The sequence below is a fragment of the Dendronephthya gigantea genome, unplaced genomic scaffold (assembly GCF_004324835.1).
Source record: "Dendronephthya gigantea isolate DGI-Jeju-01 unplaced genomic scaffold, DenGig_1.0 000018F, whole genome shotgun sequence".
In the NCBI taxonomy this organism is placed as follows: domain Eukaryota; kingdom Metazoa; phylum Cnidaria; class Anthozoa; order Malacalcyonacea; family Nephtheidae; genus Dendronephthya; species Dendronephthya gigantea.
In genome coordinates, this window is record NW_021163028.1 from 2497835 (window position 1) to 2522947 (window position 25113).

General features: G+C 37.5%; 4 protein-coding genes across 11 annotated transcripts; 1 reads left to right on the top strand and 3 right to left on the bottom strand.

Annotated features, from left to right (window-relative positions):
• Nucleotides 1-492: 492 nt before the first annotated feature.
• On the bottom strand, nucleotides 493-5256 carry LOC114520974 (synaptotagmin-B-like). 2 transcript variants are annotated; one of them, XM_028541349.1, is made up of 6 exons: nucleotides 4635-5256; nucleotides 3721-4101; nucleotides 2203-2393; nucleotides 1824-1952; nucleotides 1586-1706; nucleotides 493-1068 (listed from the first exon to the last, which is right to left on the bottom strand). In XM_028541349.1, coding segments are annotated over exons 1-6 (1131 nt in total). In that variant the 5' UTR covers nucleotides 4636-5256; the 3' UTR covers nucleotides 493-760. The 2 variants fall into 2 exon arrangements, with proteins under 2 accessions (XP_028397150.1, XP_028397151.1); XM_028541350.1 differs by having other exon boundaries at nucleotides 494-1068; nucleotides 4646-5256.
• A 2117-nt stretch (nucleotides 5257-7373) lies between these two features.
• LOC114520971 (synaptotagmin-4-like) lies at nucleotides 7374-14455 on the bottom strand. Of its 6 annotated transcripts, XM_028541339.1 has the most exons (8): nucleotides 14363-14443; nucleotides 11904-11980; nucleotides 11752-11809; nucleotides 10957-11370; nucleotides 10291-10539; nucleotides 9676-10002; nucleotides 8889-9039; nucleotides 7374-8564 (listed from the first exon to the last, which is right to left on the bottom strand). In XM_028541339.1, the coding sequence occupies exons 4-8, from the start codon at nucleotides 11329-11331 to the stop codon at nucleotides 8191-8193; spliced, it is 1476 nt and encodes a 491-aa protein (XP_028397140.1). In that variant the 5' UTR covers nucleotides 11332-11370; nucleotides 11752-11809; nucleotides 11904-11980; nucleotides 14363-14443; the 3' UTR covers nucleotides 7374-8190. The 6 variants fall into 6 exon arrangements, with proteins under 6 accessions (XP_028397140.1, XP_028397138.1, XP_028397142.1 ...); XM_028541337.1 differs by having other exon boundaries at nucleotides 11752-11980; XM_028541341.1 differs by lacking the exon at nucleotides 11904-11980 and having other exon boundaries at nucleotides 14363-14441.
• A 1682-nt stretch (nucleotides 14456-16137) lies between these two features.
• On the top strand, nucleotides 16138-18498 carry LOC114520891 (single-stranded DNA-binding protein, mitochondrial-like). Its single transcript, XM_028541234.1, has 6 exons — nucleotides 16138-16187; nucleotides 16280-16334; nucleotides 16964-17083; nucleotides 17214-17304; nucleotides 17413-17501; nucleotides 18148-18498. Exons 1-6 carry the CDS (start codon nucleotides 16158-16160, stop codon nucleotides 18228-18230), a joined length of 468 nt encoding a protein of 155 aa, XP_028397035.1. The 5' UTR covers nucleotides 16138-16157; the 3' UTR covers nucleotides 18231-18498.
• A 1579-nt stretch (nucleotides 18499-20077) lies between these two features.
• Nucleotides 20078-24214, bottom strand: LOC114520944 (UPF0547 protein C16orf87 homolog). 2 transcript variants are annotated; one of them, XM_028541293.1, is made up of 4 exons: nucleotides 22708-23502; nucleotides 21996-22074; nucleotides 21512-21609; nucleotides 20078-20756 (listed from the first exon to the last, which is right to left on the bottom strand). In XM_028541293.1, the coding sequence occupies exons 1-4, from the start codon at nucleotides 22762-22764 to the stop codon at nucleotides 20532-20534; spliced, it is 459 nt and encodes a 152-aa protein (XP_028397094.1). In that variant the 5' UTR covers nucleotides 22765-23502; the 3' UTR covers nucleotides 20078-20531. The 2 variants fall into 2 exon arrangements, with proteins under 2 accessions (XP_028397094.1, XP_028397095.1); XM_028541294.1 differs by lacking the exon at nucleotides 22708-23502 and adding an exon at nucleotides 23565-24214 and having other exon boundaries at nucleotides 20079-20756.
• Between the last annotated feature and the right edge of the window lie 899 nt (nucleotides 24215-25113).

Sequence of the window (25113 nt, forward strand, 5' to 3'; positions counted from 1 at the left end):
AACGCTTCCACCTCCTAGCTTTTGGATTACTGTGAATTGTTTGGTTTTTTTGTAGTGATTTTCCATTTATTGGTAGCCGTTTTTAAATTTAAATTTTGACACTTGTTATTTTTGAAAGGGAGGCGTAGCGAAGGATGCGTTTTTAGATTTGTTGCAAAAAGTTGATCAATTAAACTTCAAGCCTCGCGTTGCCTTACGGGTAAAGCCGGAAACTGTTTAAGAAAAACATAACAAATGACAGTAATTCACGACAAGTGTTAGGTTTCTTGTATATCGAAAGTAAACTAAACCTTTATAAACGAAACGGGCCAAGAAGCTGCTCGTCGTTTGCATGGCGAACTTGATTTTAAACCTAACCTAAAAAACATATGCATGGTGAAATACGTGAAAGGGAGGCCAGCTTCAGCGAAAGACGTTTTCGTATAACAAGCGGTTTGGTCCGTTGTATCTGAAAACACAGTCACGAACAAAAAGAGAAAGGCATGGTAGTCTGTAACGAGATGCAACATGCAATCATTTGAAATTGATACAATTATTGAAAATTTAACAATATATAACAAGACGTATACACATTTAAGCAATGGCCAGCATTGCGTAATTTTAAATTGAATGAAGTTTGTTGAATTTGTTCGGCCATAAAGCTCAGTCGCAGTTTGTATCTGGAAGTTTGAAATATTGTTTTAAAGAGGTAATTGCAAGGTTTCAACGTACACATAGCCTTAAAATCAGTCAGTGAATGATCTGGAATAGCTTCTTCACTTCAATTCATTATTATAGGATGCCACATTGCCACCGGCTTGCGCAACTCCATTAACATTTTATTCCAATGTAAGAGGCCATCTTTGTACTCCTGGGGACCTATTGTAATATCCCCAAGTGCCTCGTCTCGTCCATACGATGTCCTGTTGACAACCAGTATTTTAAATGAGGTGTAAGCCATTGCCTGCTTAGGGACTTTGAAAACGAATGCTTCGTTGTAAATCGGGTTCTCTGTTTTACGAACGACCACTGTCTTTTTCTTGCTGACTCGTTTTTGATTGTATAAGAAAATAACTTTGACAAATACGCCTATAAAATATAAACGAAGATAAATTGCATGATAAATACTTGCTTACTTGATGCTGATTAGTTGAGAGGAGTACAGTTACTGTCAATAAAGGCGGGTTACAGTCGCTTTTGCGTGCATCGGTTCTGCTCTTAACAATGGGTATAGTCTACTTGTTTCAAAATTGCTCAAATTTCGCATAAACATAAACTCTCTTTCTTATTCATTTAAATGTTAACGAAGCGTTTGTTAACATACGGACGGTACCCCACCTTTGATTGTACTGCAGTACAATTAAAAAAATGCGAAACTAAACTGCCCTCCATGGAGGAACTAAGAAAGGCTAAAAAGGTAAACGAAAGTCCTGGTACAAGTAAAATATTGAATAAAGGTCAAGAAAATCTAAAATATAGAATTTCCTGCCGAAACGTAGCAGTAAGTACAGCTGATTGCCCGATGCTCAGGAACGAATCAAAATGTTCTATTTTGTGTGATTTTATTTTAAACTGGAAAGATATATGAAGTCATGCACTGATTTACCCCAAGCTCCAGTTTTGTGTTCAATTTTCAGATCACGTGCCCTCATGATAACGACTGTCAATCGACCAGCGGTTGGGAAGTAATTTAATGATAACAAAAGATCTCCAGAGGTTGGTCGCTTCTATAATAAAACAACATTATGTCATGCAGAAGCTTTATAAGAACTCTCGAAGCTATTTCAGACAAATATGTTCCAAACTTTTAACTGGATTGCAAACTAAATTGAATATTCTCAGACCTCTTCCTCTTCTTCGTACAAATCAAACCATCCCGTCATCCTCTGCGTTATGTCCACGTCTTTCATGTCAATTTGGATCTGACCAAGTTCGTGGCTTTTCGAGAATGCATCAATTTCATAAAGACAAACCTGATTGGTGAATGTGAATAGATGTGAGAAAATTTAAGACGTTCAAGGAGTGTAAATATAGTTACTATGACCTACTTCCTACGAGAACGAGTAGTTAATACAACTAACATAAATATAATTGGAAAAAATGAGTTAGTTTGTGTAGTTTATGGTAAAACTTGATTAAGTTCATTTCGTAAAAGCGAATATAACGAACTTAAATGCGGGAGCACAAAGACTTATTTTATGCTAACAAGGTTTACTAATCTACCTGTATCGTTGCATATCCGATCTCTCTTTCGTTAACACAGAAGGAAAATTCCTCATGAAACTGAGGTTCGGGCGACATCCGTTGAATCTTCGTACACCGGTCGCTCGTTAACTTTGTGCCTTCGGTATCCTTCGTGAGCAGGACTTTTGCGTAAAGGTTTGCACTGTTTCTTTGAGTTTGACAAACTATACCTGCAGCGGGAAGGATAGGTGTGAATTCGTGGTCGAGGTTTTTAAAGAACTTGTGAGGCCAATCTGTTTCTCAGAGTACGCTAATTCTAGTTTCCATTTAGTCGTGAGTGTCGTAAACATGTCAAGGTGGCTGATGTGATGTGAATATTTCTACGTGTGTGCAATCAACAATGACCGATTTGAATACAAAAATAAAGACAAATTTACGTCTGGACTATTTCTTATCGGTGAAAAAGACTTGTTCGCGACAATTACCACTTGATGGAAAGCAGGTTTAACCGCTATGTAACGCCGGTTAATCGTGCTACTGAGTAAGGTGCTTTGCTGTGGTGGAAACCTTTCTAGCAGACAGTTTTGCGAAATATAAGAGAAAACATGCTCCGAAAATAGACATCTTGTAAACCCAAGATATGAGTTGTTAAAAACAAGACACAATATTCAAGGTGATATTTCGACTCTATTTCAAAGTCATTGTCAAATCAGGTTTGTCAACTCATATCTTGGGTTTACAAGATGTTTATTTTCGGAGTATGTTTTCTCTTATATTTCGCAAAACCTTTCTGTTCTTACTATATACTTCGATATAGTTCTGTTCGAGTTGTGAAATACGTTAACGTCTAGTGCACAGGAAAATTGGATTCAAATGAAGAAAAAACGTCAATGCCTACGAGATGAATTTTTCCACCCATGCAAAACTTCGTGTATTTTTTATCACGCGTTCTCGTGATAAAAGGGGGAAACGCACAAAACACCTGGCCTCAATTTTCCTGTTCGTGGTGCCCCTCGATATAACGTGCAATTTTAAATGGAAGATTAAATTTGCACCTGCTACTGTAAGTTAGTCAAGAGCGCGATGCTTCCTTTTTTGAATAACTTTCCTGAGCTTGAAGACTTTTCAATTAGGCAGATGAAAACTTAAGTTGAGGTGCAATAAATACGTTCCAATATAAGCAAGAAGCAGCGTCGCAACATCGCTTCTCATCAGTTATATTATTACGTAAAATACAAAATATATTGATTCCACTAACTTTCACGACAAGGACGGAAGACCCATAGGTTGAACGTCGAGAATTTTTTGTCATTAAAGGCTGGTTTCCAGTCAGAAACTGATTATCCTCCGGACCGTATCGGACAGAAAAGTTTCTTTTATCCTTATATTCTCAACCAAAACTAATCGTCCTAAAACCATACTTTCCGATCCGGCCCCCGTAGGATAATTTTCCTGACTGGAATCCAGCCTTACGAAGGAGCGGTCAACGTTTGTTTGTCATTTTGAAGCATATTTTTAGATAGCTTCCAGACTTGGAAAAGAGCGTATATAACTAACCTTTGGCTTGAAGCAGCAAAACATTCAATTTTCGAACTTCAATTTCATACAGAATGGATAACTGTATTTTCCCTAATGGTACATTCGGTTCCAGGGTGTACTCGAAGTCTAAGGCCCCATCCCGTAGCTCTCGCGCGAGCTCCACGTCTCCCGCGAGTCCTGGTTGTACACATTGCCCGCTCCCGTATAGTTGACGGCCAGGAATTGCTTGGGTGACCTGGTATGTTTGATAATCCTTACTGTTGTTCTGCTGCTCTCGCCGGCGTCGCGCTTGGAGCATGTGACACCATTTGCATAGCACTACCAAAAATGCGAACGAAATAAGACCAGAAACGCCAAAGATGATACCTTGGAATATTTTGTTTTGCATTGCAGGCGCCACTGTAATAAAAAGTAGAAATTCGAATTTATGGCTGTTTATAGAATAAAATAACCATGCACTATATTATACTGAACTGAACTATTTAGATAGCTTTTTATGTGTAGACTGTTCAACAATTTTCACAAACTCAGTTGCGTGATGAAATAAATTTAAGCCGGATGTTTTTTTTTAATTTTTTTACATTTTAAACAAATGCGCATGCAACCTGTGTGTACTTGCGTGTACCTGTACGTACTGTATAATCCACAAATGCCACGTATGGAGTATTGATTGAATTTCAAGACATATATACACATAGCGTGTTTTTAGAACAACTTAAATTAAATTCTTCCTCGCGAAACACATACGGTCAAAATATCTTCTCAGCCCACGCTCATTCGCTAGGAATCAATCGCTATGATGAAAATGAAAATTGTCTGAATTTTGTGTTATTTTACTTTTGCATTTTTTCAACACCCACACACACATATATACACTACTTGTTGTAATACACACAAATTTGCATATTAGAATATAACTCTTTAGTGCTTACTTTAATCGAACCTTTATTCGGCCTGTATATTCTCCTATTCCCGTTTGTCTAGGCGCGAGTTTTGCGTGAATTTTGACGAAATTTTAAAACGATTCCCTTCGAAAAATTCCATGGGTAGTTTCCAGATTTTCAGCTACAAAACAGCAATGCCAACAGCAATGGCGAAACCAAAGCGATGTTCACAGGCTGGTCGTTACCCTTGTATATTTTCACAATCCCGCTATATGATAATCTATCTCTTGACAACTTGAATTCTTTACATGTATAACTTTACTTTCCCAACATATCCGTCGTCCGTCTGTCTGTAGTTTAAAAATTTAAAACTCACTTTATCAAATTAGTGTCACCGTTGCTCGCTTCGCGAACCGACCGAAATTCATGCGAAAACCCTTTTAATATTTTATTAGAAGCGCTTCGAGTTTCGCCTTTTGATCCTCGCGAGCGGGAAACAAAATTCACTTGCCGTATTGTGTTTCGTCGCTACACATGCACACAGAGCAGGCCGGCTGTCGTTAGGACTACCAGAATGGCATGAAAAATTTCGTACTCGTCAGCTATTAGCATTACAATAAATTCGAGGCGAAATTTTTGATTGCCTCTCTGTCGTGTGAGGCAATGCGATGCAAATTGTTCGCTTATAAATATACGGTTATTTTGAATAAAGCAGCTGCAAAAGAAAAAACGAATTTTTAATTTGTGGCCGTTCCTTATTGGTGGACCAAGACTAGCGTGCGCAGATAAGAGATGAATGAGCCAGATATTAACGTGTAACTAGGTTTTTGTAACAAAGACACGTGGAAATGAGATACGTTTCGAGAACCTTGGGTAATTTTACTATATATAGACGTGGTATAGCTTGACAACTTAAGAAATATAGTCCAAAACAACTAGGTCGATCAAATGAATGCCTAAATGCATTTGTAACTATATGCAAATGACTAAAAAAGGCTTCTCGGTCTTTCGAACTATTGAATAGTCCTCGTGAGGAGTGTTTCCTTGAAATTAAAACATTAGTAGCTCTTGTGCATGACAAAGCTCTTAGCAAGAAAAGTTAAGACGTTTTGTTTTTATATCTGGGCATGCAATTATATGGATCGGTTTGTCTTTGGAAAATTTGTGTTGATTCATCGCGAGAAACAAGCTCAAATTCCGAAAAATATATTAGTTATCGATTTTGTATGTGTATATTGGATCTGTATAATGGACAATCAGTAAAAAAAAAGCCGACGGAATGTGATTATTTCTATTAAATCAGGCGGCGTATGTTTTGCATCATAGCTCGAAAATACAATAAAATTAAAAAGATAATATCATGGAAATATAGTTATACACGCGATTTTCAATTAACATTTAACCATCCTGTTGTGTTACTTTCTCGAATAGCGTGCATGTGTGGGGGAGAGGGTGGGGTATAGGGTTTTAGAAAACTGCCGGCCCGCTCTAATTTCCAGTTAAACCGTCAATCCATGCACATGAAAAAAATACTGTTGTTGACGTTTGAATTTTCGATATGCTTTGTTATAGGAAGATTAATAAACTGAAGGGTTCCCCATAGAATTACCAACGCACTTGAAGAATCTCCCTAAAACTGACCAAAACCGAATTTTGGCCCGAATCCGGGCAATCCGCTAACATATCCACCTCTGCTCTGAGTTTCTTTGTTTGCCCAGTTGGTTATGCAATATGTGTTTGCAAAATGCTATTGTTGGGGTCTACACAACCGTCAGGATCATGCTATATACTCATTTCAATATTCCAAAATCATTTTACGCCTGTTAAGGCCTATAGGTTAACAACCCATAAATTCTGAACCTAGTATACATAGTAAAGTGGAAGACTACTTGGCAATCACGCTTGGATCAGTTGTGTGTTTAAATGGTGTTTTATTTATTGTTCATGTTGCATGCAAAAACAATACGTTATTTTATATATGAACGAGTTCAATGATGATAAAAATTGGTGTATTGACACAGCTTTTAGCACTACAGAGACTATCCATAATTGATGTTTTCCGCAAGTATCATGACCATAGTCTTGCATGTTAGCGTTTTTTCAGCGAACTCCAGTTAAAATTTCACGCATTTTAACTGAAATTTCGCTATATAAGGGCTTGAAGCGGTTGGCGGTGCATGGAAACTCCCGAAGAAGAAACAAAAATTTTATTAAATTAATAACTTTGGGGGGGGCGGTTGAATATGATTTCATGTTTACTTAGGAAAGTTTCAAAACACATTTTAATGATACACGGCATAAAGGCGATTAAAAATTTTTGATAAGATTCTTTTCAACTTTCATTTGTATCAAAGACAAAGTTGGCATGACTATATATACTTTATATAGTAAATAGCAATATACAGAAAGATCAATTTTGATAGTAACGCGCGTATAAAATCGAATATTTTTGCTGCATAACGCCAACTTTACCGTACTCTATGGTACTATTAATTCAGCCAAGTTATATAGCAACAAGACGCTGTGGTAATAGCGTTGTAAGTCGCTGGGAATGTGAAGATATTGAGCTTTTCAGGCTTTTATAGCAATTGAGATATTAAAGTTCACTGTTTTGATGTCGTTGAAGATTCCACTTCAATATATTCATTTTGTTTAATATCGTGACGTATCCATAATGAAAATTTGTGTAGCTACAAGTACAACGGAGAGTTTTTAATGTTTTTTTTTACAAATTCATGCTAAGAACCGATTTAATCCGCCAGGTAAATGTTTCTGAAGTTCGTCCACCGCGTGTTTTTTTAACCTAGGAATAAAATAAAAGGATTTCTCACATCTGCTTCAGGGCCTAATTTGTTCTCACGCCTTCCTAAATACTCAGAACGAAATCTGATGCAGTTCCTTGTACACAAGTGACAAGACTTCATACAACCACAAACGTAGTCAGATTTAATGTGATCGGCCAATCAAATCAGTTAAACATGCAGTTATAACGCTTGTAGCTAATTAAAACTTTCGAATTCTCACTACAAACATCATCGACGTTCAAGTTGAAACACATGCGCACACGCCGGACGCAATTCGCCTACGCGATGCAATTTTTGATTTTGACAAAAACAGCGGTAACTTTGATCATTCGAAGGCAACGCGCCGCGTTAATTTTTAGAATTTAAATTTAAGTAAACATGTCCATGAAATAGTAATCGTGATTGATATGCCTTCGAAATAACTGAAAATATGTTTCTGAGCATTTTAATTATTAATATGCATGATCACTGTTTTTAAAGTGGAAAATTTGCATTGCGGTCTCCGCCTTCTGTGGTCTTAAAATTTTTGAATGTATGGTACATGTATATAGGGCACCCCAAAAAGACTGCTTTCAGCAAATGCATCCTACTACACACTTTTCCACCCTCTAGTGATTTTTATTTTATATTTATGTGAACTAAGTTCTCTAACTAATGTAATTTACAAATAGTTTTGCATCTTATATATATACTATTATAGCTTACAGTACGTTGTTGGGATGTCAGACGACTAAAACATTTTGCTGTATAAAATACGTATTTTTTCTTTCCGCGTGTGCGAAGGCTATAGTGCTGTGCTATTATCTGACGTCTTCCGTAGCCGTCGGATTTGTGAACCCCCGCAATTCGTACCACACGGGAATTTCCTCTCCCGGAGAATCTATCATGTTTTGAAAGTGCATAGACTCGTAGCCAGGCTGCGTACACGACATTTGCAGCTGACCTATGATAAAACTACTTTTTAGAAACAGATAGTGATTCAACGAGATGTGAATCTCAGTTGTTTCCGGCAAAAATGGTTTGTATTCTAACGTTAGCTTTTCGCCGAAAGTCGCCTGGTAAGAATCGTTTTCATGCCTTGACATTGGCTCCATTTCGACAAGGCTTGTTTTTGCTTTTGTAATTCGCTCCCCTCCTTTGCGCCGGAGATCCACTTTGACATAGACGTTTCTACCTGAAAGATCAGTGGATATACGCTTGAATTGCCAAGGTTCAACGGATATACAGTTTTTTGTGTGTTTTTCTTGTGTAAATTAATTTATAACAACAGAAAGTTTTGAACGTTTACTTGCGTGCATGTACGTTGAAATCCGCCCTTATAGTTATAATGCGAAGCTTATTGAAGAATTACCTTTGTATGATTGCGATTATAAATTCGTTGTCAAATCCTTACCTTTCCCCAGCTTCGACCTCCTCTCTCCCTTTCCCCCCTTCCCCCTTTCTCCTTCAATCATTCCGTCTTTCTTTGCTTGCTCATCCCCTTCCGGACTCTACTTACCATATCCTACATGACGTTTCTTGGGCACTTGTGTCACCCGAAGCGGATGGACAATAATGCTCTCTTTCCAGGGTTCGTATTTGAGAGACACCAGGATACAACCAGCGACACCAGCGCGATAAACCGGATACATTGTCGACAAAAAGGGACGCTGTGGAAAGGTGGCAGTGTCAGTTCTATTGATCTTTTAGTGCTTCGATGGAGACAAACAAGATTGCCATGCAATGGTGTGCTTTTCATCAAAAGGAAGTTGACTACGAGATAATATTGACACAGAAACCACTGAGACTCCTGCTTATATATAGACTACTGTACTAGAAAAGTATAGTATAGCCCAGTGACTGAAACTGACTATGGAACTTTACTTGATAATTGGAGAATGGTTTTGTAAACAACCAATTAGACTACACGAGGAGAACTTTGCAGAACAAAAAAAAATCCCATGCATAAAATTATTTGGAATGCCGAATGATCTGTAAATGTAAAAGAAAGCAGAGAGTTTTCGCAAAAAAACAGAAGGGAAAAATTGCATTCGGCAGTCGGTCGCGAACATCTTGAATTACTCGCTAACTTCGTGGAACTGGTTATCTTAAGGCCACTCTCGCTCTGGCGTGCACTGATAAGATCGAAATAGTGCACGCATAGAAAACGTGCAATGCAGTAGAGAAAAAACATACGTGGGGAAAAAACTTCGAAATGGAGAAGAATTCGTTCACCATAGATCATCCAGCACGACCTATTAAAACTTATTTTAAATTGTCCTGGAATCGTACAATGTGAAACCCACCTTTATTTCTACAAACGGTATGCTAACTCTGCGCCTGGAATTCAGATTAATTTGAGAAAGAGGCAAACACGCTTCGCCACGTAAATAACTTGTGGAAAACTTATCCATATGATTAAGACCATATATTAGCACGTGACTTGAGATGTCATCCCTCGGCTCTATGTAGAAGGTGAACGTATCGTCGTAGACCGGATCGACCGCGTTCTTGTGGACACTAGTCCGGCGTGTTTGTCTTTTTGAGTCCGGTATCTTCTTGACGCTCACAAAGGTGTTCGTTTCGTCTGCATGTTTCTGCAGCAGCAGTTGGTGGATTGAGCTTATTGTGACCTAAGAGGATGGATTAATGAGCGTTATATCATAATAGTAGGGTTGAGAGAAGGGCGAAAACCTCAGGAACATAACTGTTTTAATATTGTAATAATTTTAAAGAGTGTTTTGCGTTTTGAGCAAAACAACGTAGGAGGTACATTAGCAGGAAACAATAGAATTCACTGAATGACCACGTAGCCAGTATCTCAAACTGCTTCCAATTTATCATTATTCCCAACTTCAGCTATACTACTACCAAAAATGTCATCATGCATGAACACCAGTTACTATATAGCTTCTATATACCTCAAGTTTTAAGTCTTTGGGATCATAGTAGATCTCCGTGTCCAAAGTACCACATTTGTTTCTGGATGAAGTTTGGAATTTTTGGAACAATGCTTCTTTTTTATACAGTTCAGGTTCCAGGTCTTTCGTTTCTATAGTAGGATGCGATGACCAACTTCTCGTTGGGAGTCTCTGAGATAGAGGGGATGTCTGTCCTTTTGCCAGGCCATACGGCACTGAAGAAGCTGGGGCGGAGATTTGTCGTGATACCTAAATGGTTTGTAAAACACCACGTTTATGGCGATATTAATTCAGCCTGAGTCGGAAACAAAGCAGTTATCTTCGTTCCGGGTAGTTTTAATTGACGTTCTCCTTCAGCTTAAGTTTTACTTGAAGGCAGAGCCGTGTCGTGTCGTCCCTAGCCGTAGGAAAAGTGTCACTGCACTGAATCGGTGAAAAATTATCCAAATCAAATCCAAATGTAGTTAACTTGGAACTGCGTACAGGATTGGCCAATCAATGATGAATTTAACAACGATTTAATTGCCCGCAATTTGATGAAGCAGTAAATCGAAGTATAAGTATGGTAATACTGAACTTATCAAAGATAAATTGAGCAATTTAGTCGAGCTGTCGAGTCCATGGTGATACTATACGGAAGTGCACTAGTTAGAAAACTGGCCGTACCTTTCTAAAAGCTTCAGGATCTGTGGGCGCCCTCGGACGTAAAAAAAATTCGTTCTTTATTCCACCGATATTCGGCTGCACCGGAGTCTCCTCGGTTCCGAACGGAATCTCTTCTTGGTGTACAATTGCGTAGTCCTGGGTACTAATTCTAGGTAGCGAATGACTCTTTCGTAATTCGGAAGTTCGTCGTGCTTTTATCAAGACGGTGACGTCATCGTCTGCTTCTCTAATTTTAGAAAACCTTGCGCAACATTTCTTCAAGAAGCGACACACGGCACCAAGGAAGACGACAGTCGATAACATTAGCGTAAATGATATTAAGCTTGTTATGACTTGCGAGTCCCCGAGTTGGGATTCTTCATATTCTGATCGCATATCGTCGCCGTTTCTCTAGCTATAGCCCGTTTCAGTAACCTGAAATGTGATAAAATGGTTCAGTTCCAGTCCTAATTTCATCGGTGTGAACATCACTTGGATATTTTGATCTTTATTAGAGATGCAACTTCTGGAAGATTGCTTAAAATATTTTCAATACATAATTTGCAAATCTTGCCAAGAACAACGCACAATGGTTTAACTCGCCTTGTGGGAATTTTTACTTTACTACATAACCATAGGCCAGTTTTCAGACGTCGAACGTTCTTGAGCCGAACCTAATCAGTTTGAGTCTTTGTTTAAGTTTATTTGCATTCGTTTCGGCCACTGACCTATATCTAGTATAGGTCAGTGGTTTCGGCACAGGAAAAGTTCGACGTCTAAAACAAGGTAAATCTCACTATGAAAACAACTCTCTACCTGGTTGGCTGTAATGTTATTGCTTGGAGATCATCACATTCTCCTAGTTTGGTCAGGACTAAAGGATTAAATTTTTGGGTTCAACATCGATCGTGTTTCTAGGGACCTTTGTACATGTAATGCTGCATAATATTTAAATGAATTAAGCAAACCTGCATGCGAACACAATACTATATCCTCAAAGCAAGATATTACAGATGAAATAGGCACCAATGACCAATGTACAAACCTGTAAAGAACAGTTTGTAAAGACCATCAGAAGTTGCTTTCTCATTTCTAGTACGAGGCTTAGGAGCCCCAAGCGATTTGTTTAACATCTATCCAGCCAAACAGGACAACACAAAGCCTCAATTTTCACAAGATTAAATTGTCAAGTGATGTTATCTTTTGAGCTCCGTTGCATTATTAATATCTCTCTGCATGTCGGTTATTTAATCTGGTCATTCATCAAACTCATCTTCAAGACTTTGTTTCACCTCATTGTTAGAGGATAATGGGTGCAGATAATCTACATGTGTCTTTATTAATGAATTTTGATGTGCTTTCCCAATAGTTTGTTTGTGGCACATGTTTACCAACCTCAATTTTTTAATGACAGAATTTTAGCTTTCAATGGTAATTTGTGAAACCCTATTTAAGCGTTTGTAAGTTGGACGTTTGACGTTTGTAGCGTGTAATTGTTCACGACTGAGATTCAGTTCATCAAATTATGCAGTTGCAGGATTATTTTCGTACGTTACAACTTCGGTTTTTATTTGTTTTATACGGACTAATTGTAAAGGCGTGCACGTTCGCGCTTAAAAATTAATATTCCTCCAGAGATTTAAATTTACTTTTTTCCCAAACCCAGGAGAAAATCTTGGCCATTTGCCTATACTGTCGTGCCTGGTTGCTGGTAGATGAACATGCAATGGCCCAAAATTCGTGACCATTATGCTGGTATTGGTTTTAAGTATCATTTTGCTGTTGCTTGTGCTGGTCTTGTTTAGATTTTTTATAGCCGTGGTACCCCGAGATTCTAATTACATGCACGGACGATTGAATATAGTTGGCTACGAATAAACAATGTTTTTCTTTAGACGAATTTTACTTGCCGGAAGGAAATGCTTCAAATGTTTGATTGTTTTCTTGCTCGCTTTATATTGTTCGAATGATTTACGAATCTATATCATTGTTTACCCAGGGCTGTATGCCAATGTAGGTTTTATTCAAACATTTCAAATCTTGATATTGTGCAGTACGTTTGGCAAACAAAACCACCCACCAACTGCGTCATTTCATTGGCAGACATTTGATTTATGCTATGACGTGTATGTGGTGGTTAAGTGTTGCGTTGGAACGAAAGCTCTGCGGTTATCGAAAGCATCTATAACTATACATTTCACAACGTAATTGTTTTAATTCAACTAATAGCTACATATCTACCTAAATTCGTCTAGCTAGCTGCATGTATAGCTGGTTCATACTTCCCTCACTTGTCAGCGTGCATCGCTTTAAATTATACATGTTATCATAATTTAATATTATCAATTACTATTATGATGCATGTAATGTCTCACCCCCAACCCCCCCCCCTAGGTGTCTTACCCCAACTGCCCCCCCCCCCTTGGGCCGGTCCTGATTTCGTACTATTAACTCAGTTCCGGGCCCCTGCTTATATGAGGTCCTGCTGTAGGTAATTCCATTGTGAATTAGCCTAAAGAATAACAGTAAAAGTGTGCAAAACGTTGCGTTATTCGTTTCTAAAAATCGTAGTTCCATTCAATTTTCATTAAATTATTGCGTCTGTGAAATAGAAAACATTTATGCAAAAATTGGCGCTAATATAACAAATAACACATTTATAACAAGTAACTATTATATAGATTGTTCTTGCAGATAGCACCTTTAATTTTTCTTCATTGAGATCCACATACAGCTAGTATATAGCGCGCCGCGCCCTGTTCGACGCATAGTTATACTTGTATATGCATAGATCTAACGAACTTATGATGCATGTAACGGCTTGAGACATATGTTTTCAACCTGTCACAAAACCGAAAGCCACTATAATGTCTTTCAACTGAAATTATTACGTATAATTTATGGAGAATATGATTATGCTTTTATCATGCATACCGAACAAGTTCGGTTGGACAAGTGCTTCACTATGCTTCACTATGAAATTCCACATATTGATTATAATTCCACATATTGATTTTAATTAAGTGCATGGGGTTTATTTATATGTAATGACCTGCCTCAATGTATCCCGTATTCGTGCTTGGAAAATTGATTTTCAAAGGCAGTATTTATATATTCAATACTTCATCGAATCTATTGAACATCTGATATCTACACGGGTGAAGGGAATAATTCATAAAAATACCTTTTCTAGCTACATGACATATCACATTGTATATATATTTATGTATAACTATATATATTTTCATCTTTATTCTCGCGGCTACAGGCACTTTCAACACAAATAACTCGTGCTATAAAATGCCCACAGCGGGAGCTCAGGGGTTCTATGAAATAGCTGTATAATATTTATACCAATGTTCATAGCCTTGAATGCATACATTCTGATAGGATTATCTATATATATAGCTGTAGTTTTAATACATACCGGCTAAAAGCAGCAATTCACTTGATATATACTCTGAACTGCGGATCTAATAATTCACAATCGTTCAACATAATATTGACTAAATGATATAAGTTCCCAGTACAACGCAAAAATATTTAATATTCGCAACACAATATATATGCAGTCTAGAAACTGTCCAATGAAAGTAGCCGAAGTCTTTTACCTCGCGTGATGTGCATTAACTGCGGCATGTTTTTTTTACTTTCCAATCCCTTGTTATCTTTCGATTTGTCTTAAAGTAAAAAAAAACTTGCTATATCTCTTTCATCCGCGACACCAACTTTGAATTCCACGACTTCTTTTAATCAATATAGTTACTTGCAGGTCATGCAATCATTGCAATGTACAATATATACATCGGCTATTCCACAGTCAAAATCATTTAGGATTTCCGGCACAGTTAAATTTGTGTTTACGTATAGACAAACGACTTCGTGCACGTGTGAAAACATTGAAATAGATAGGTGTGGCTCATTGAACACTTGAGGACTTTTGAGTCCTCATGCATCTCTTACCGTTTGTCGGTAAACCGTTGGGTCGGTGAAAATTCGTTAAATAACGCTTTAATATTGCCGCATGTTTACGCCAGATTCGTTTCGTGCCATTGTTTTTGAACATTACATTCCTGTTTGCGGTTAGTTTCTGCCGTTACGACTTAGGATATACCAATTCGGCATTTTCGTTGACGTCTGCCGCTTGAGTTGGATAGCGTTGGACTGCATGATATTCATGAATAACTCGTATCCTTGCGGGCTTCATGTCTTTATAGTGTATACCGAACAAGGCGAACAGTCTAGACAAACAAAAATCTGGGACATAACTGCGATTCTCGATATATATATATATAATATATACTTCAGAGAACCGCAGATTTTTTTACCTTTGCCAACAATCCTTGAAACGCCAGACTAGCGCAATTGATAATAATACTGGCAACAGTTCGGACATTGACAACAGTTCATTTGCATCGCAATTTTAGGCGATAATTTTCTTATTTTCGTCATCAGGAAGTCAAGTGCTTTAAAGGGAGAAGGTTTTTTTAAAGGGGCAGATTACGGTGCATAGTGATATCCCTATTTTTTTACCTGGTGAGCAATACGAGGAAATAGCAATTTAAAGATGTTTCTCTATTTAAATATGAAGTGAGCCATCAAATATAGGTGTAGAAAATATGCATTAAAGTCCTCAAGCGGGTCTATGCTTTTTTATATCCCGACATAACTGTGGTTACCAGAACTGATTTATTCCGGGCTTTTTCGAAGGCATATTTAATTAGTTAGTACAGATTCTTCATTTCTTGATATTTTCCATGCTGCTGAGTAATTATTGAATTCGCATACTACACTGAAACATAGCGGTTACCAGACATTTCTATATTATCTGTATGTGTGGTTTGTAGTTTTAAAAAGTTTGGTTAGTTTGACTAAATTAACCGTGGTTTGACGATACTTGGTTTGACGTTATTTCAATCCAGCTGATCTAGAATGGCGGGAAAGGACTGAGACTAGTTGTCAAATATCTCGTGAAATATGCTGTTTTTCGGTTTCAAATTTATGTCAGAGTTATTGTTCTAATCACGAAACATGATTACAAAATTTCGACCAGTTTCATAATGAATAAACAAAAGATATAATCGATGAATGGTTTCTATTTCGGCAACCCTTTTTTCTGATCGCTGATTGGCTAAAAATGAACGCGCGATCATCTCTTGAAATACCGCTGCCAATAATTGAATGCAGATTCAAGAATTTAAAAAGCACGTGTGATATTCAAGATGGCCGTTTTCAGAAGTGGTTTAGTGAAGGTTTGTGTGTGTGAGATTTTCTAGCTTCCTCGTTTAGTAATTGTGTTCGAAGGTTTATAATGTTAAAGTATGGTATGGTTTTGTGCTTTTAGCAAGTTTGCCGTGGTTTAGTGCGTTGTGAAGAAAGAATTCGTCCTCCGGAAAAATGTAAGTGTGCCGACTGGCGACTGCCGACCTTTATTAAATAGTTGTTCCGAGAGTGATAGCTTTTTAGTGCTTGTAATATACGTTGTACCTTTGTACCATTTTGTACATTTCTTTAAGTAAAAGTTCACATAGTTTATTAGGCAAAATGTTGGTCACAACGCCACATACTGGGTCATACAGTGAAATTGTAATATTGAAGTATTGTTCAGCATATAGTATGAAAAATACTATGAAATATTTAGTAATTCAAATTAGCTTTATTACTGTTGATGAAACATGTATACATTTACCAAACACAATTACACAATTCCTAAATTAAAGAAATGGAAGTGCTTTTAAGACAAAACAGTTGATTCTAACATTCATGAACATAAATACTGTTCTTGATTTTGAATATCTATTATCAGACTTTAAGGATAAACTATTACTTTTGTGGCATTGCCAATTGCAATGATGCAGCTACAAAATATGTAGCAGAGACAAAAAAATCATGTTACATCTTTTAAATTGTAGATTTACACTAATAAGGGCAGATTGTGCAATATCCAGACAACATTAAACTATTACCTGTCAGTGCCTATGCATATTTTTTTCATATTTTAGTTAACACAATATCTATTTATTTACAGGCATTAACTCTGTGCAGTTGTTAGGAAGAGTGGGACAGTACCCAAAGAAAGGGAAGGGTGATGTGTGGCGTTTCTCACTGGCCACAAATACAATGTACCAATCAAGGGATGAGTTTGGAGGTACTGAAGCTACTGGCAAATGCATAGGACAACTGTGCAGCCAAAATGCTTTTTTTTTGCCAGACTGAGTGGGGAACTTCATACTTGCCTACCTAGCATGTTTCTGTCATGTATGCTTTTTTTCCATCAGAAAGCAAGCTTATGACTAAGACTCAATGGCATAATATAGCTGTCTTCAGACCTTATCTGCAACAAAAAGTTCAAGACATGGTTTCAAAAGGGTACAATTTTATATTTCATTGCTCATTGTTTGACTATATTAAATCAGGTGATGATGTAAGTTAAACTGGAAATGTATAATCTGATTATTTTATGGTAATTTTGTTTAGTTCTCGTGTTCTTGTCCATGGTCGGTTAGATTATGTTTCATATGATGATGAAGATGGTACAAGGAGATCATATTCATCCATTGTTATGGGTATGACCACAATTAATAGATAATACATGGTTTGGAGACTAAATAACTATGTTATTGTAACTGTATGTATAACTCATTAACTATGTTATTGTCTGACAGGTTTATGCAAAAAGTAGTTGCTTTCTCGTCTCATGTATATTGTATTTTAACCAAATTTACCAATATGTTAAATTATGATAATTGTAAAAGTATGAGTTAGTGAGTTGTATTGTAGTTTTATGTGGTCTCCAAACCATGTATATTCTATGGTATGACAAAGATGAGTTTAAGCTTCAGTTTTGGAAAACGTTTCTCAGTATTTTTTAAGCACAATGTTATTGTGTAGTAGGTTACTAATGTTTGAGCAATTATGTAAGATGAAATTTGAGGATCACACCTGCTACAAAAACATTTTGGATTCAGTATTAATTCATTGGATGATTAATTCATAGCTTTTAGATCAGCATTAATACACTTTATACCCCACCCTTAATCTAGTGGGTACAACCTTGTACCCAACCCTTTAAATAGTACAACCTTGTAACATAATCTAGTAATACTTTTAATGTTGGACTGCTTCATTCTAGGAGTAAAACATTTATTTTTCTAACACAAAATATTAAGACACATTATCAATCTTCGTTTATCTATTAATATTGGTTCCTAGATGATCTCATTATCTTGTCAACTCCTGAAGGTGCAAGCTTACGAGAGAATTTTGATGAACCAGATTTTGGGGAAATGACTTGACAACATCAGTTTTAAGGGAGCATCAGAAAAGCATTCTGTTGGAAGAAAGATCTATTTTTACATTGTGTTCGGGTCATCCTCATAAGACAATTGGCACTGCCTTTTTGTGCTATGCCAGGTTCTGAAGAGTTAATGAAAGGAAAAAAGATAGATGTTGAAATGTATCAGATCTTGTACAATAAATAATAAGATAGAATTGACTGACAGAGGCATTGTGTATTGACTTTATAGCTACAACTTTTCAATATTATATTTTATAATTACTATACGTTCCAATACTGATTATTTAATTATTTTCTTTACTTTATTCAAAATGGTTTAAAATGTAGGCAATAATGTTACGGGAGCTTGAAACGCAATTTTAGTACAGAACAAGTGCAAACCATAATATTTAGCAGCCATAACACAAACTATTCCTGAAAGTTAGATACCAGCAATAAAAGCGAACTAGTCTAATGTGTTGCAATATCAAACCTCTCGTGTCCACTAGTAACAATATGAGCTGCTTGTTACTTCCACTTCAGTTGTTTTATTATAAATTGTTTTATTATAAATTCAAGATGCACGGTGCCTGAACTGGTCCACGCTTGGTGGACATTCCAATTTCCACGTACATTTCACCTGAAGACCACAGCCAAGCCTGCATTACATTCGCACTATAATTACAAATTGTTCGCATATCTCCCTCGCATCAGTCGCATGCTACCATAGTCCTACCAGCTAACTAACAATTTTATAAAGTGGCTGTGATTTAGTACGACTATAGTCCGGGTATTTTGGCCTATCTCGAGCCACCTGACGCGCGAACTCGTCCCTTGCTACATCGATTTTCCTTCCGACTTCTCTAGTATGTTCCTGACGATGCCAATGCTCGTCTCGTCTTTCTTCCGTCTCGTTGGAGACAACACCGTATCCTTCCTGCCTGAGGTAACGGAGTTGACTACTCTGCGAGGGCAAGTTTGCTGGTCTTTCCTCGCTTTTCCAATGGATCTGCGTGAACCTGTCGCAGAATCGGTCCTGTTCCTTCTTATTAGGGTAGCTCTGAGGATAGTTCAAGGCGTACAAAGTTTGGACGTATGGACTCGGTTCCTCATACCGTTTGTAGTCCTTGATTTTGTAGTTGTGTTCCATCTGATTCATTGTGCTCGAATTGAACTCTCAACTCTCTTCTATAGACTTTCTCTTCAACTTTCTGGTCTATATTGCTAAGACCACAGACTGTGTCCAAATATATTTCCAGTGCCCGAATCGTCCTCTAACACTTATGGCTTATCTCAGTTTGAAATAAGGACTTAAAATTTATAAACAATACTTATAATATAGTTGCTATGGCCTAGTATGGGTTTACTTGTCAACGTCAACGCAAAGCACCGTTGCTGTGGTTACGTGCGGTTATGCTGATGCGTATTAATTTCCAAGCAGTACGATCATAAACCAATTTGACACAGAAACGATTTACACGTCGTTCATATAGGCATTTTAATAAACCTGGTTGGCTTCTTTCTACTTCGCCTTCAGTCGTTATATTTCGTTCAGTTTCCGCTTCGAAAACGAGGCCAACTGGACTTGCATGAAAAAATATGTAAATCTGATTTGGTATGAAAGTGGTCCGGTACGACGGAATTAAATTTCGCTAAGCTGGCATTCCTCTCAGATGCTACGGGGTCACCGTAGCAAAACTTTAATTAAACTTCTCGTGTTTGACCCGTTCGTTTACTCATCCTAAGACCGAGCCAAAGAACTTCAATCCTTGGGAAAGGAGAACCCTCCAAGTTTTTAAGATTTGTAATATGACCTGACAGAATGCTACCTTGTCTTCTTGATCTGATTTCGTTACCGTTCGATTTGACATCTACACATTTTTTCCCGATCAATTTCATCCTTGTTTATTGATATTACTGTTTTCTTACACACGCTTATTGCTTTTTACACTCGCGCTATATATTTAATTACAGCTATTATATATACAATTCGCTATGTATCATTTTTATATTAAAATAAATATATTCAAATACAATCACCCATCTATATTGACCTGTTCAACCTGCTCTTTGCACTAACTTCTGCTACGCTATCTCATTCCGGTCTTCAGTCCCGCATGTAAGATGGGTTCAATTCAACAACATGGCACGACTTTTCATCGACTGTTTCCTTTCTGCTTTCTTCATCAGTGGCTTGACCGAAATGCATGTTCTCGGACTAAGATTTGCTTTTTTTGAGTCATTAAGGCATATACGTGTACAACCTACTTGGAATATACTAAAGATATAAGTATATTGGATAAGTATTCACATTTTTCATTCAGCATTTCGACGATTTCAAAACCATCCACAGTAGGCTTTGTTTTGCTAGCTTCTTGTTGATATCGCTCAGAGCATCGTGAAGTTTCTCGATAAGTTCCGGAGAATCAAAGTTCATAATGTAACGATCGCTTGGGTTTATTTTTTGCGTCCCTTTCGTCGCACTTCCCTCGCCGAAAGCTGTCATCGATGGTTTTCGTTTTGTCTTTGGACTTCCAGATAGACGCTGGATAAAAAAAATCGAGAAGTTAGAGGCTGATTACGCTGGGGATCAGCCAGTGTTGCATGCGTTTTAACTTGCGGTTGACCGGACCGACATTGTCGAGGACATTGTTTTACAACTATACTCAGATATACTTGTCTGCGACACGGGTTAAGTTAAAACAAACGAGATATAACCAGCCTCGGAATTTGTTTAGGTTTTATATAGGTATTGAATATACTAAATGTAATACTTTAGTCAGAACCTTTATGAGGCTGCATGTAAAAGCACTACAGGTCGGTACAAACATTTTCTAATTGATTTTTTCTTCCAGGGTCGAAAAACTTCTAAATGGGCTAAAAGGTCTTCATATCATCAGCCCCTGAACAGAGTTATTCATGACAAAATATTTAACGACTTTTCAAACGGTGTTCAGTGCGGTGTTCAGTACTTTGAGTTTTATGCGACTTTAGCTCTGCGATTTTAGTAATATCGAATCATATCGAATCGGTATAAGCCGATATTTCACCTCAAACGAGCACTTCTATATATAGTTTCAGATTTAAACGAAAACTACATGCCGATTTTGGTTTCCCTTTCATACTCTTTAATAACATCGAATCGTGCAGTAACTGAAATATTCATCAATATGATATATTTATATATTTGTACTGTAGACAGAAACAATAGCTTATATAAACCAACGAGAAACTACAGTTTTTCTCCATTACTAACACTCGATTGGCGTTTTGTAAAAATTGGTAAAGATATAAGTTCACCTTTTTGCTATCTCGCAACATCAAGGTTGGTTGCATATTTTTCCTTTTCAACGTTTTCCTTCTTGGGTCGTTTCTTGAACACAGCATTGCACGATAACCTGAAAATACAAACGATATCATTTTCACTGGATCAGAAATATTTGAATACTCTATAGCTACCGGGTTCCTAGTTTGATGTAGAAAGATGACTTCATCTGTTTAAAAGCGTGGGAAAATCAAGGCATGATTTGTTGCAAGAACTCAGTTATATCATTTGCATAATTTTTTTGTTTATCTAAGGCGTTTCAACTCTACGTTAGAGCCGTATCGTGAAGTGAAACGCGAGTGAAACACAAATTAGTATTGAGTCAACTTTTCTTCCTCGTCATATGGTTATTTGGGTTTTCCCATTGATAGATTGTATTAAGTTCACACTACAAGGGAATGATTGTGTAATGTGGGTTGACTCAGCAGCGACGCTTTCTAAACTTATCGTAATACAAACCAGAATATCGCTTGCGACCTATCATCTTCGTTTCTGTGAACACGTGACCACATTCACAAGCCTTCTTCGAGCCGGGGACCTGTAGAAATGCATGTGTATACATAAACTTTAGAACAATTCAATATGTAGATAGGCTCCTGTTGTTTGCTTCTGACCAAACGTGGCAGACAACATAAAGACGTTATTTGACACGATATATAATAGTTAGTGGTACGTCCGCAAGCATCAGTAGGTTTTCAGAAGATACCTGTGTAGTTCAGAAACGAGCAACGGCCCTTTATGACTATGTTATGTTTGAAATTATAGCTAACTACTATATGGAAACGACTTGTATACACACCAAAATGAAATAATCTGTGTTTGGTTTGATTGCGTAAATTCTTGGAGATCATTAGCTTAGTACCATGCATTATATCGTGTCAGATCATATTTTCATTATGTTAAAAGCTAAAAAGCGAGGTGACATCATTTCCAACAATATCGCGCCAATGAAACAATGTCTTCAACCTGCTGAGGGTACGATATCTTCAGATAAAGGCAAGATAAACGCTCAAACCATAATCCCTATGGGTAACGTAAGCAACTATAAGAGCTGTTCGAAGCATTTACGACATTTGTCACGTTGATATGTGTATAATATAATGTATACACCGGCTTTCAGACAATTAACGTGTCACCACGTATCCCAAAATACCGCGTTTTAATCACTCACAGGCCTATTCTTTTCATTCGCCTGCCAACTATAGCTTTCACTCCCACATGGCTTCATTACTGCCTACTCCTTGTACTTAAATTCATTTCAATCTTTTATCGTCACTCCACCAACTCTCCATTCACCAGGACAAGAAGTTTGCTCGTAATTTTCATGTACTCCCAGTTATTGAACGAATTTTAGCGATGACTTGCCAGTTGTACTTCCTCCCGCGTACATCTTTCCTGTTATGTAACATTGCTCGTTTGTTTTTTCTGTTCCCTAATCTCGACATGGTTTCTGTTTCTTCAAGTCACAATTTTACAAATATTTCCAACCTATTCAAGTGCGAGTTACCTTCTACCAAACCAGCTATACCCCACATTCGGTTTGCTTTCCCTTACCAGAGGTTTCTACTCTCTACGTAGCAACTCCACAGGACTTTCTTTTTATGCATTTCATGCAATCGATAAACTCCTACCTGTGTATTCTTCTCCTATCATAACGTGTACGTATACCTCTTGTATATATCTCCATATCATTTAGTGCATGAGAATTACTTAACCCATTAAAGATCAAGAATCTGCTCACTACATGTTATCTGCCTTAACACGCCAGAAATTTTAATCTATACACCCTTCATTCTGGTTCAAATTGATCTCAAACTCAAACGTATCTCTCTTTTGTCATGTGTTGTTCTTGTCCAACCGTAATTCCCCTCCTTCCCTCGACTTGTCGTCTCGAAATCACTTCTTCATCACTTAAATATCATCTATATACTACCCCTATTGATTTACGTCGAGTGTACAGTAAATCCATATTACTAAAATACAATCCTATATCTTATTAGTAGAACTGCCATTTCACTCGAAACTTACCTTACGATTACACGCGAGACATTGCCTCCAAACCATATCCTTCCACTCAGAGCATAGACTCTACGGGCTATTCCACACTATCAACTTATCTTATTACTGATTCCAACTCACAGCAGAGTCGCACTGTCGCAGGAAAATTCCCTCGAATTTATCGTTGGTTATATTCTTCCGCGCCTAATGTGTTCTTGGGGGCGAGTATTAATACAGCGTAGCAATATAAACATTTCCTAATTTGAATAGGGACGTAATAAAACGCGGAAGATCTGGATTCTCGCGTGGATCAAGTTCATAATACTGGTTTAGATCATCCTTAGAGATAAGAGATGTTAAAGTCGTGTCAATTTCACATTGTAAAACAAATCAACAAAACCTAAATTCGTTGTATCCAGCAGGATTTGATCGTGGCAGCATTTGCGGCAGCATTTGGGTCATGACATTATCCATCGGGCCACGGCAATTGCCAAGGAGCATGTGAGTTGTCAACAATGACTCGACCCGATGGTTTCATTTGTAGCGCGACAGTTTGGAAACCCCATGTTGGGAATTCGCATTCCGCTTGGGAAAAGGCTTTATCGTCGTTTATTGTCAAGATATCATAATATTCTACGAACAATTTCCACGTCTGCAGGCATGTCGTGAAGAAACCTAGCTCCAGAACAATTCTAATAATTTTTTCTGGATCTGTTCTTTAGGATCTCTCAGGCGGATCTTAAATATTGGTCGGTATTCCGTACATTTTTCCACACAAAGCAAGAAGAAATTACATGGTCGTGGAGATCAGGCAATCAGTGAGCATTTATCAAAACTCTGGCGACCAGAGTCCCGACTTCTCTTGGACGCCTAATTTAAAAACTCCCAAGCTATGCCCTGCCGGCTGTTGTTATGGCAACTGTCTTTAATAATTCATTAAGTTCGGTGTCAAATTGCTGAAATAATTGACGTTATTCAAAATGAATTTAAGGGGGTTAGTCGGACTTACTTTTTTTCCGCACTCAGTCGTTTGCGACGAAAAAATTTTCGACTGAAATCTCGCTAAACGTAGGAAAAATCAAGTAGGAATATTTAATATATATGGGTGATTTTGGGCTTAAGAAAAACATGGAAATCAAAAATGTATTTTAGCGGGAAATGATAAATAGGGTCATATGTACCCCCTGTTGTCGTAAATATGTAGAAGATAATCGAGATTATGATCTGTCAGGAATTTAATATTCAACCTTTTGAAGGAATTTCAAAGTTCAAACGAACAAGGGAGTTCACGTTTTGAGTGTGCTTCCTGGGATGAACCTCCAAAAAGGTAGTAATTCCACATTACGAATATTCCTCTTGGCCTAAATTAGTTGGAAAAGAAAACACCCGGCCGGGTTGCAGAGGAGGTGGTGATGTTCTATGATAAAAACTGCGGTGTAGTTCTGTTTGGACTACATGAAGAAGAAATCCAAAACATCCATGGTGGTCGACAATATCCTCCTGTGTTCTGGCTAATGTCTGAACTTCCTGTCGTCTTTGTATAAATAAGCGGTTTTCTGCAATTAACCTACACTGAGCG

What these genes read in the sequence shown, in the direction of transcription:
- LOC114520974 (XM_028541349.1), bottom strand. An exon ending in TGTACGAAGAAGAGGAAGAG is followed by an intron (nt 1,707 to 1,823) that starts GTCTGAGAATAT and finishes GTTTTATTATAG; the next exon opens with AAGCGACCAACCTCTGGAGA. An exon ending in ACACAAAACTGGAGCTTGGG is followed by an intron (nt 1,069 to 1,585) that starts GTAAATCAGTGC and finishes TATATTTTATAG; the next exon opens with GCGTATTTGTCAAAGTTATT.
- LOC114520944 (XM_028541293.1), bottom strand. Translation starts at nt 22,764, where the DNA reads ATGAAGCCATGTGGGAGTGAAAGCTATAGTTGGCAGGCGAATGAAAAG. An exon ending in CGAATGAAAAGAATAGGCCT is followed by an intron (nt 22,075 to 22,707) that starts GTGAGTGATTAA and finishes GCATTTCTACAG; the next exon opens with GTCCCCGGCTCGAAGAAGGC. An exon ending in TGTTGCGAGATAGCAAAAAG is followed by an intron (nt 20,757 to 21,511) that starts GTGAACTTATAT and finishes TTTTTTATCCAG; the next exon opens with CGTCTATCTGGAAGTCCAAA.
- LOC114520891 (XM_028541234.1), top strand. Translation starts at nt 16,158, where the DNA reads ATGGCCGTTTTCAGAAGTGGTTTAGTGAAG. An exon ending in TCAGAAGTGGTTTAGTGAAG is followed by an intron (nt 16,188 to 16,279) that starts GTTTGTGTGTGT and finishes TTGTGCTTTTAG; the next exon opens with CAAGTTTGCCGTGGTTTAGT. An exon ending in ATATTCATCCATTGTTATGG is followed by an intron (nt 17,502 to 18,147) that starts GTATGACCACAA and finishes ATTGGTTCCTAG; the next exon opens with ATGATCTCATTATCTTGTCA.
- LOC114520971 (XM_028541338.1), bottom strand. Translation starts at nt 11,331, where the DNA reads ATGCGATCAGAATATGAAGAATCCCAACTCGGGGACTCGCAAGTCATA. An exon ending in ATCCTGAAGCTTTTAGAAAG is followed by an intron (nt 10,540 to 10,956) that starts GTACGGCCAGTT and finishes CAAACCATTTAG; the next exon opens with GTATCACGACAAATCTCCGC. An exon ending in GAAACGTCATGTAGGATATG is followed by an intron (nt 8,565 to 8,888) that starts GTAAGTAGAGTC and finishes CTGATCTTTCAG; the next exon opens with GTAGAAACGTCTATGTCAAA.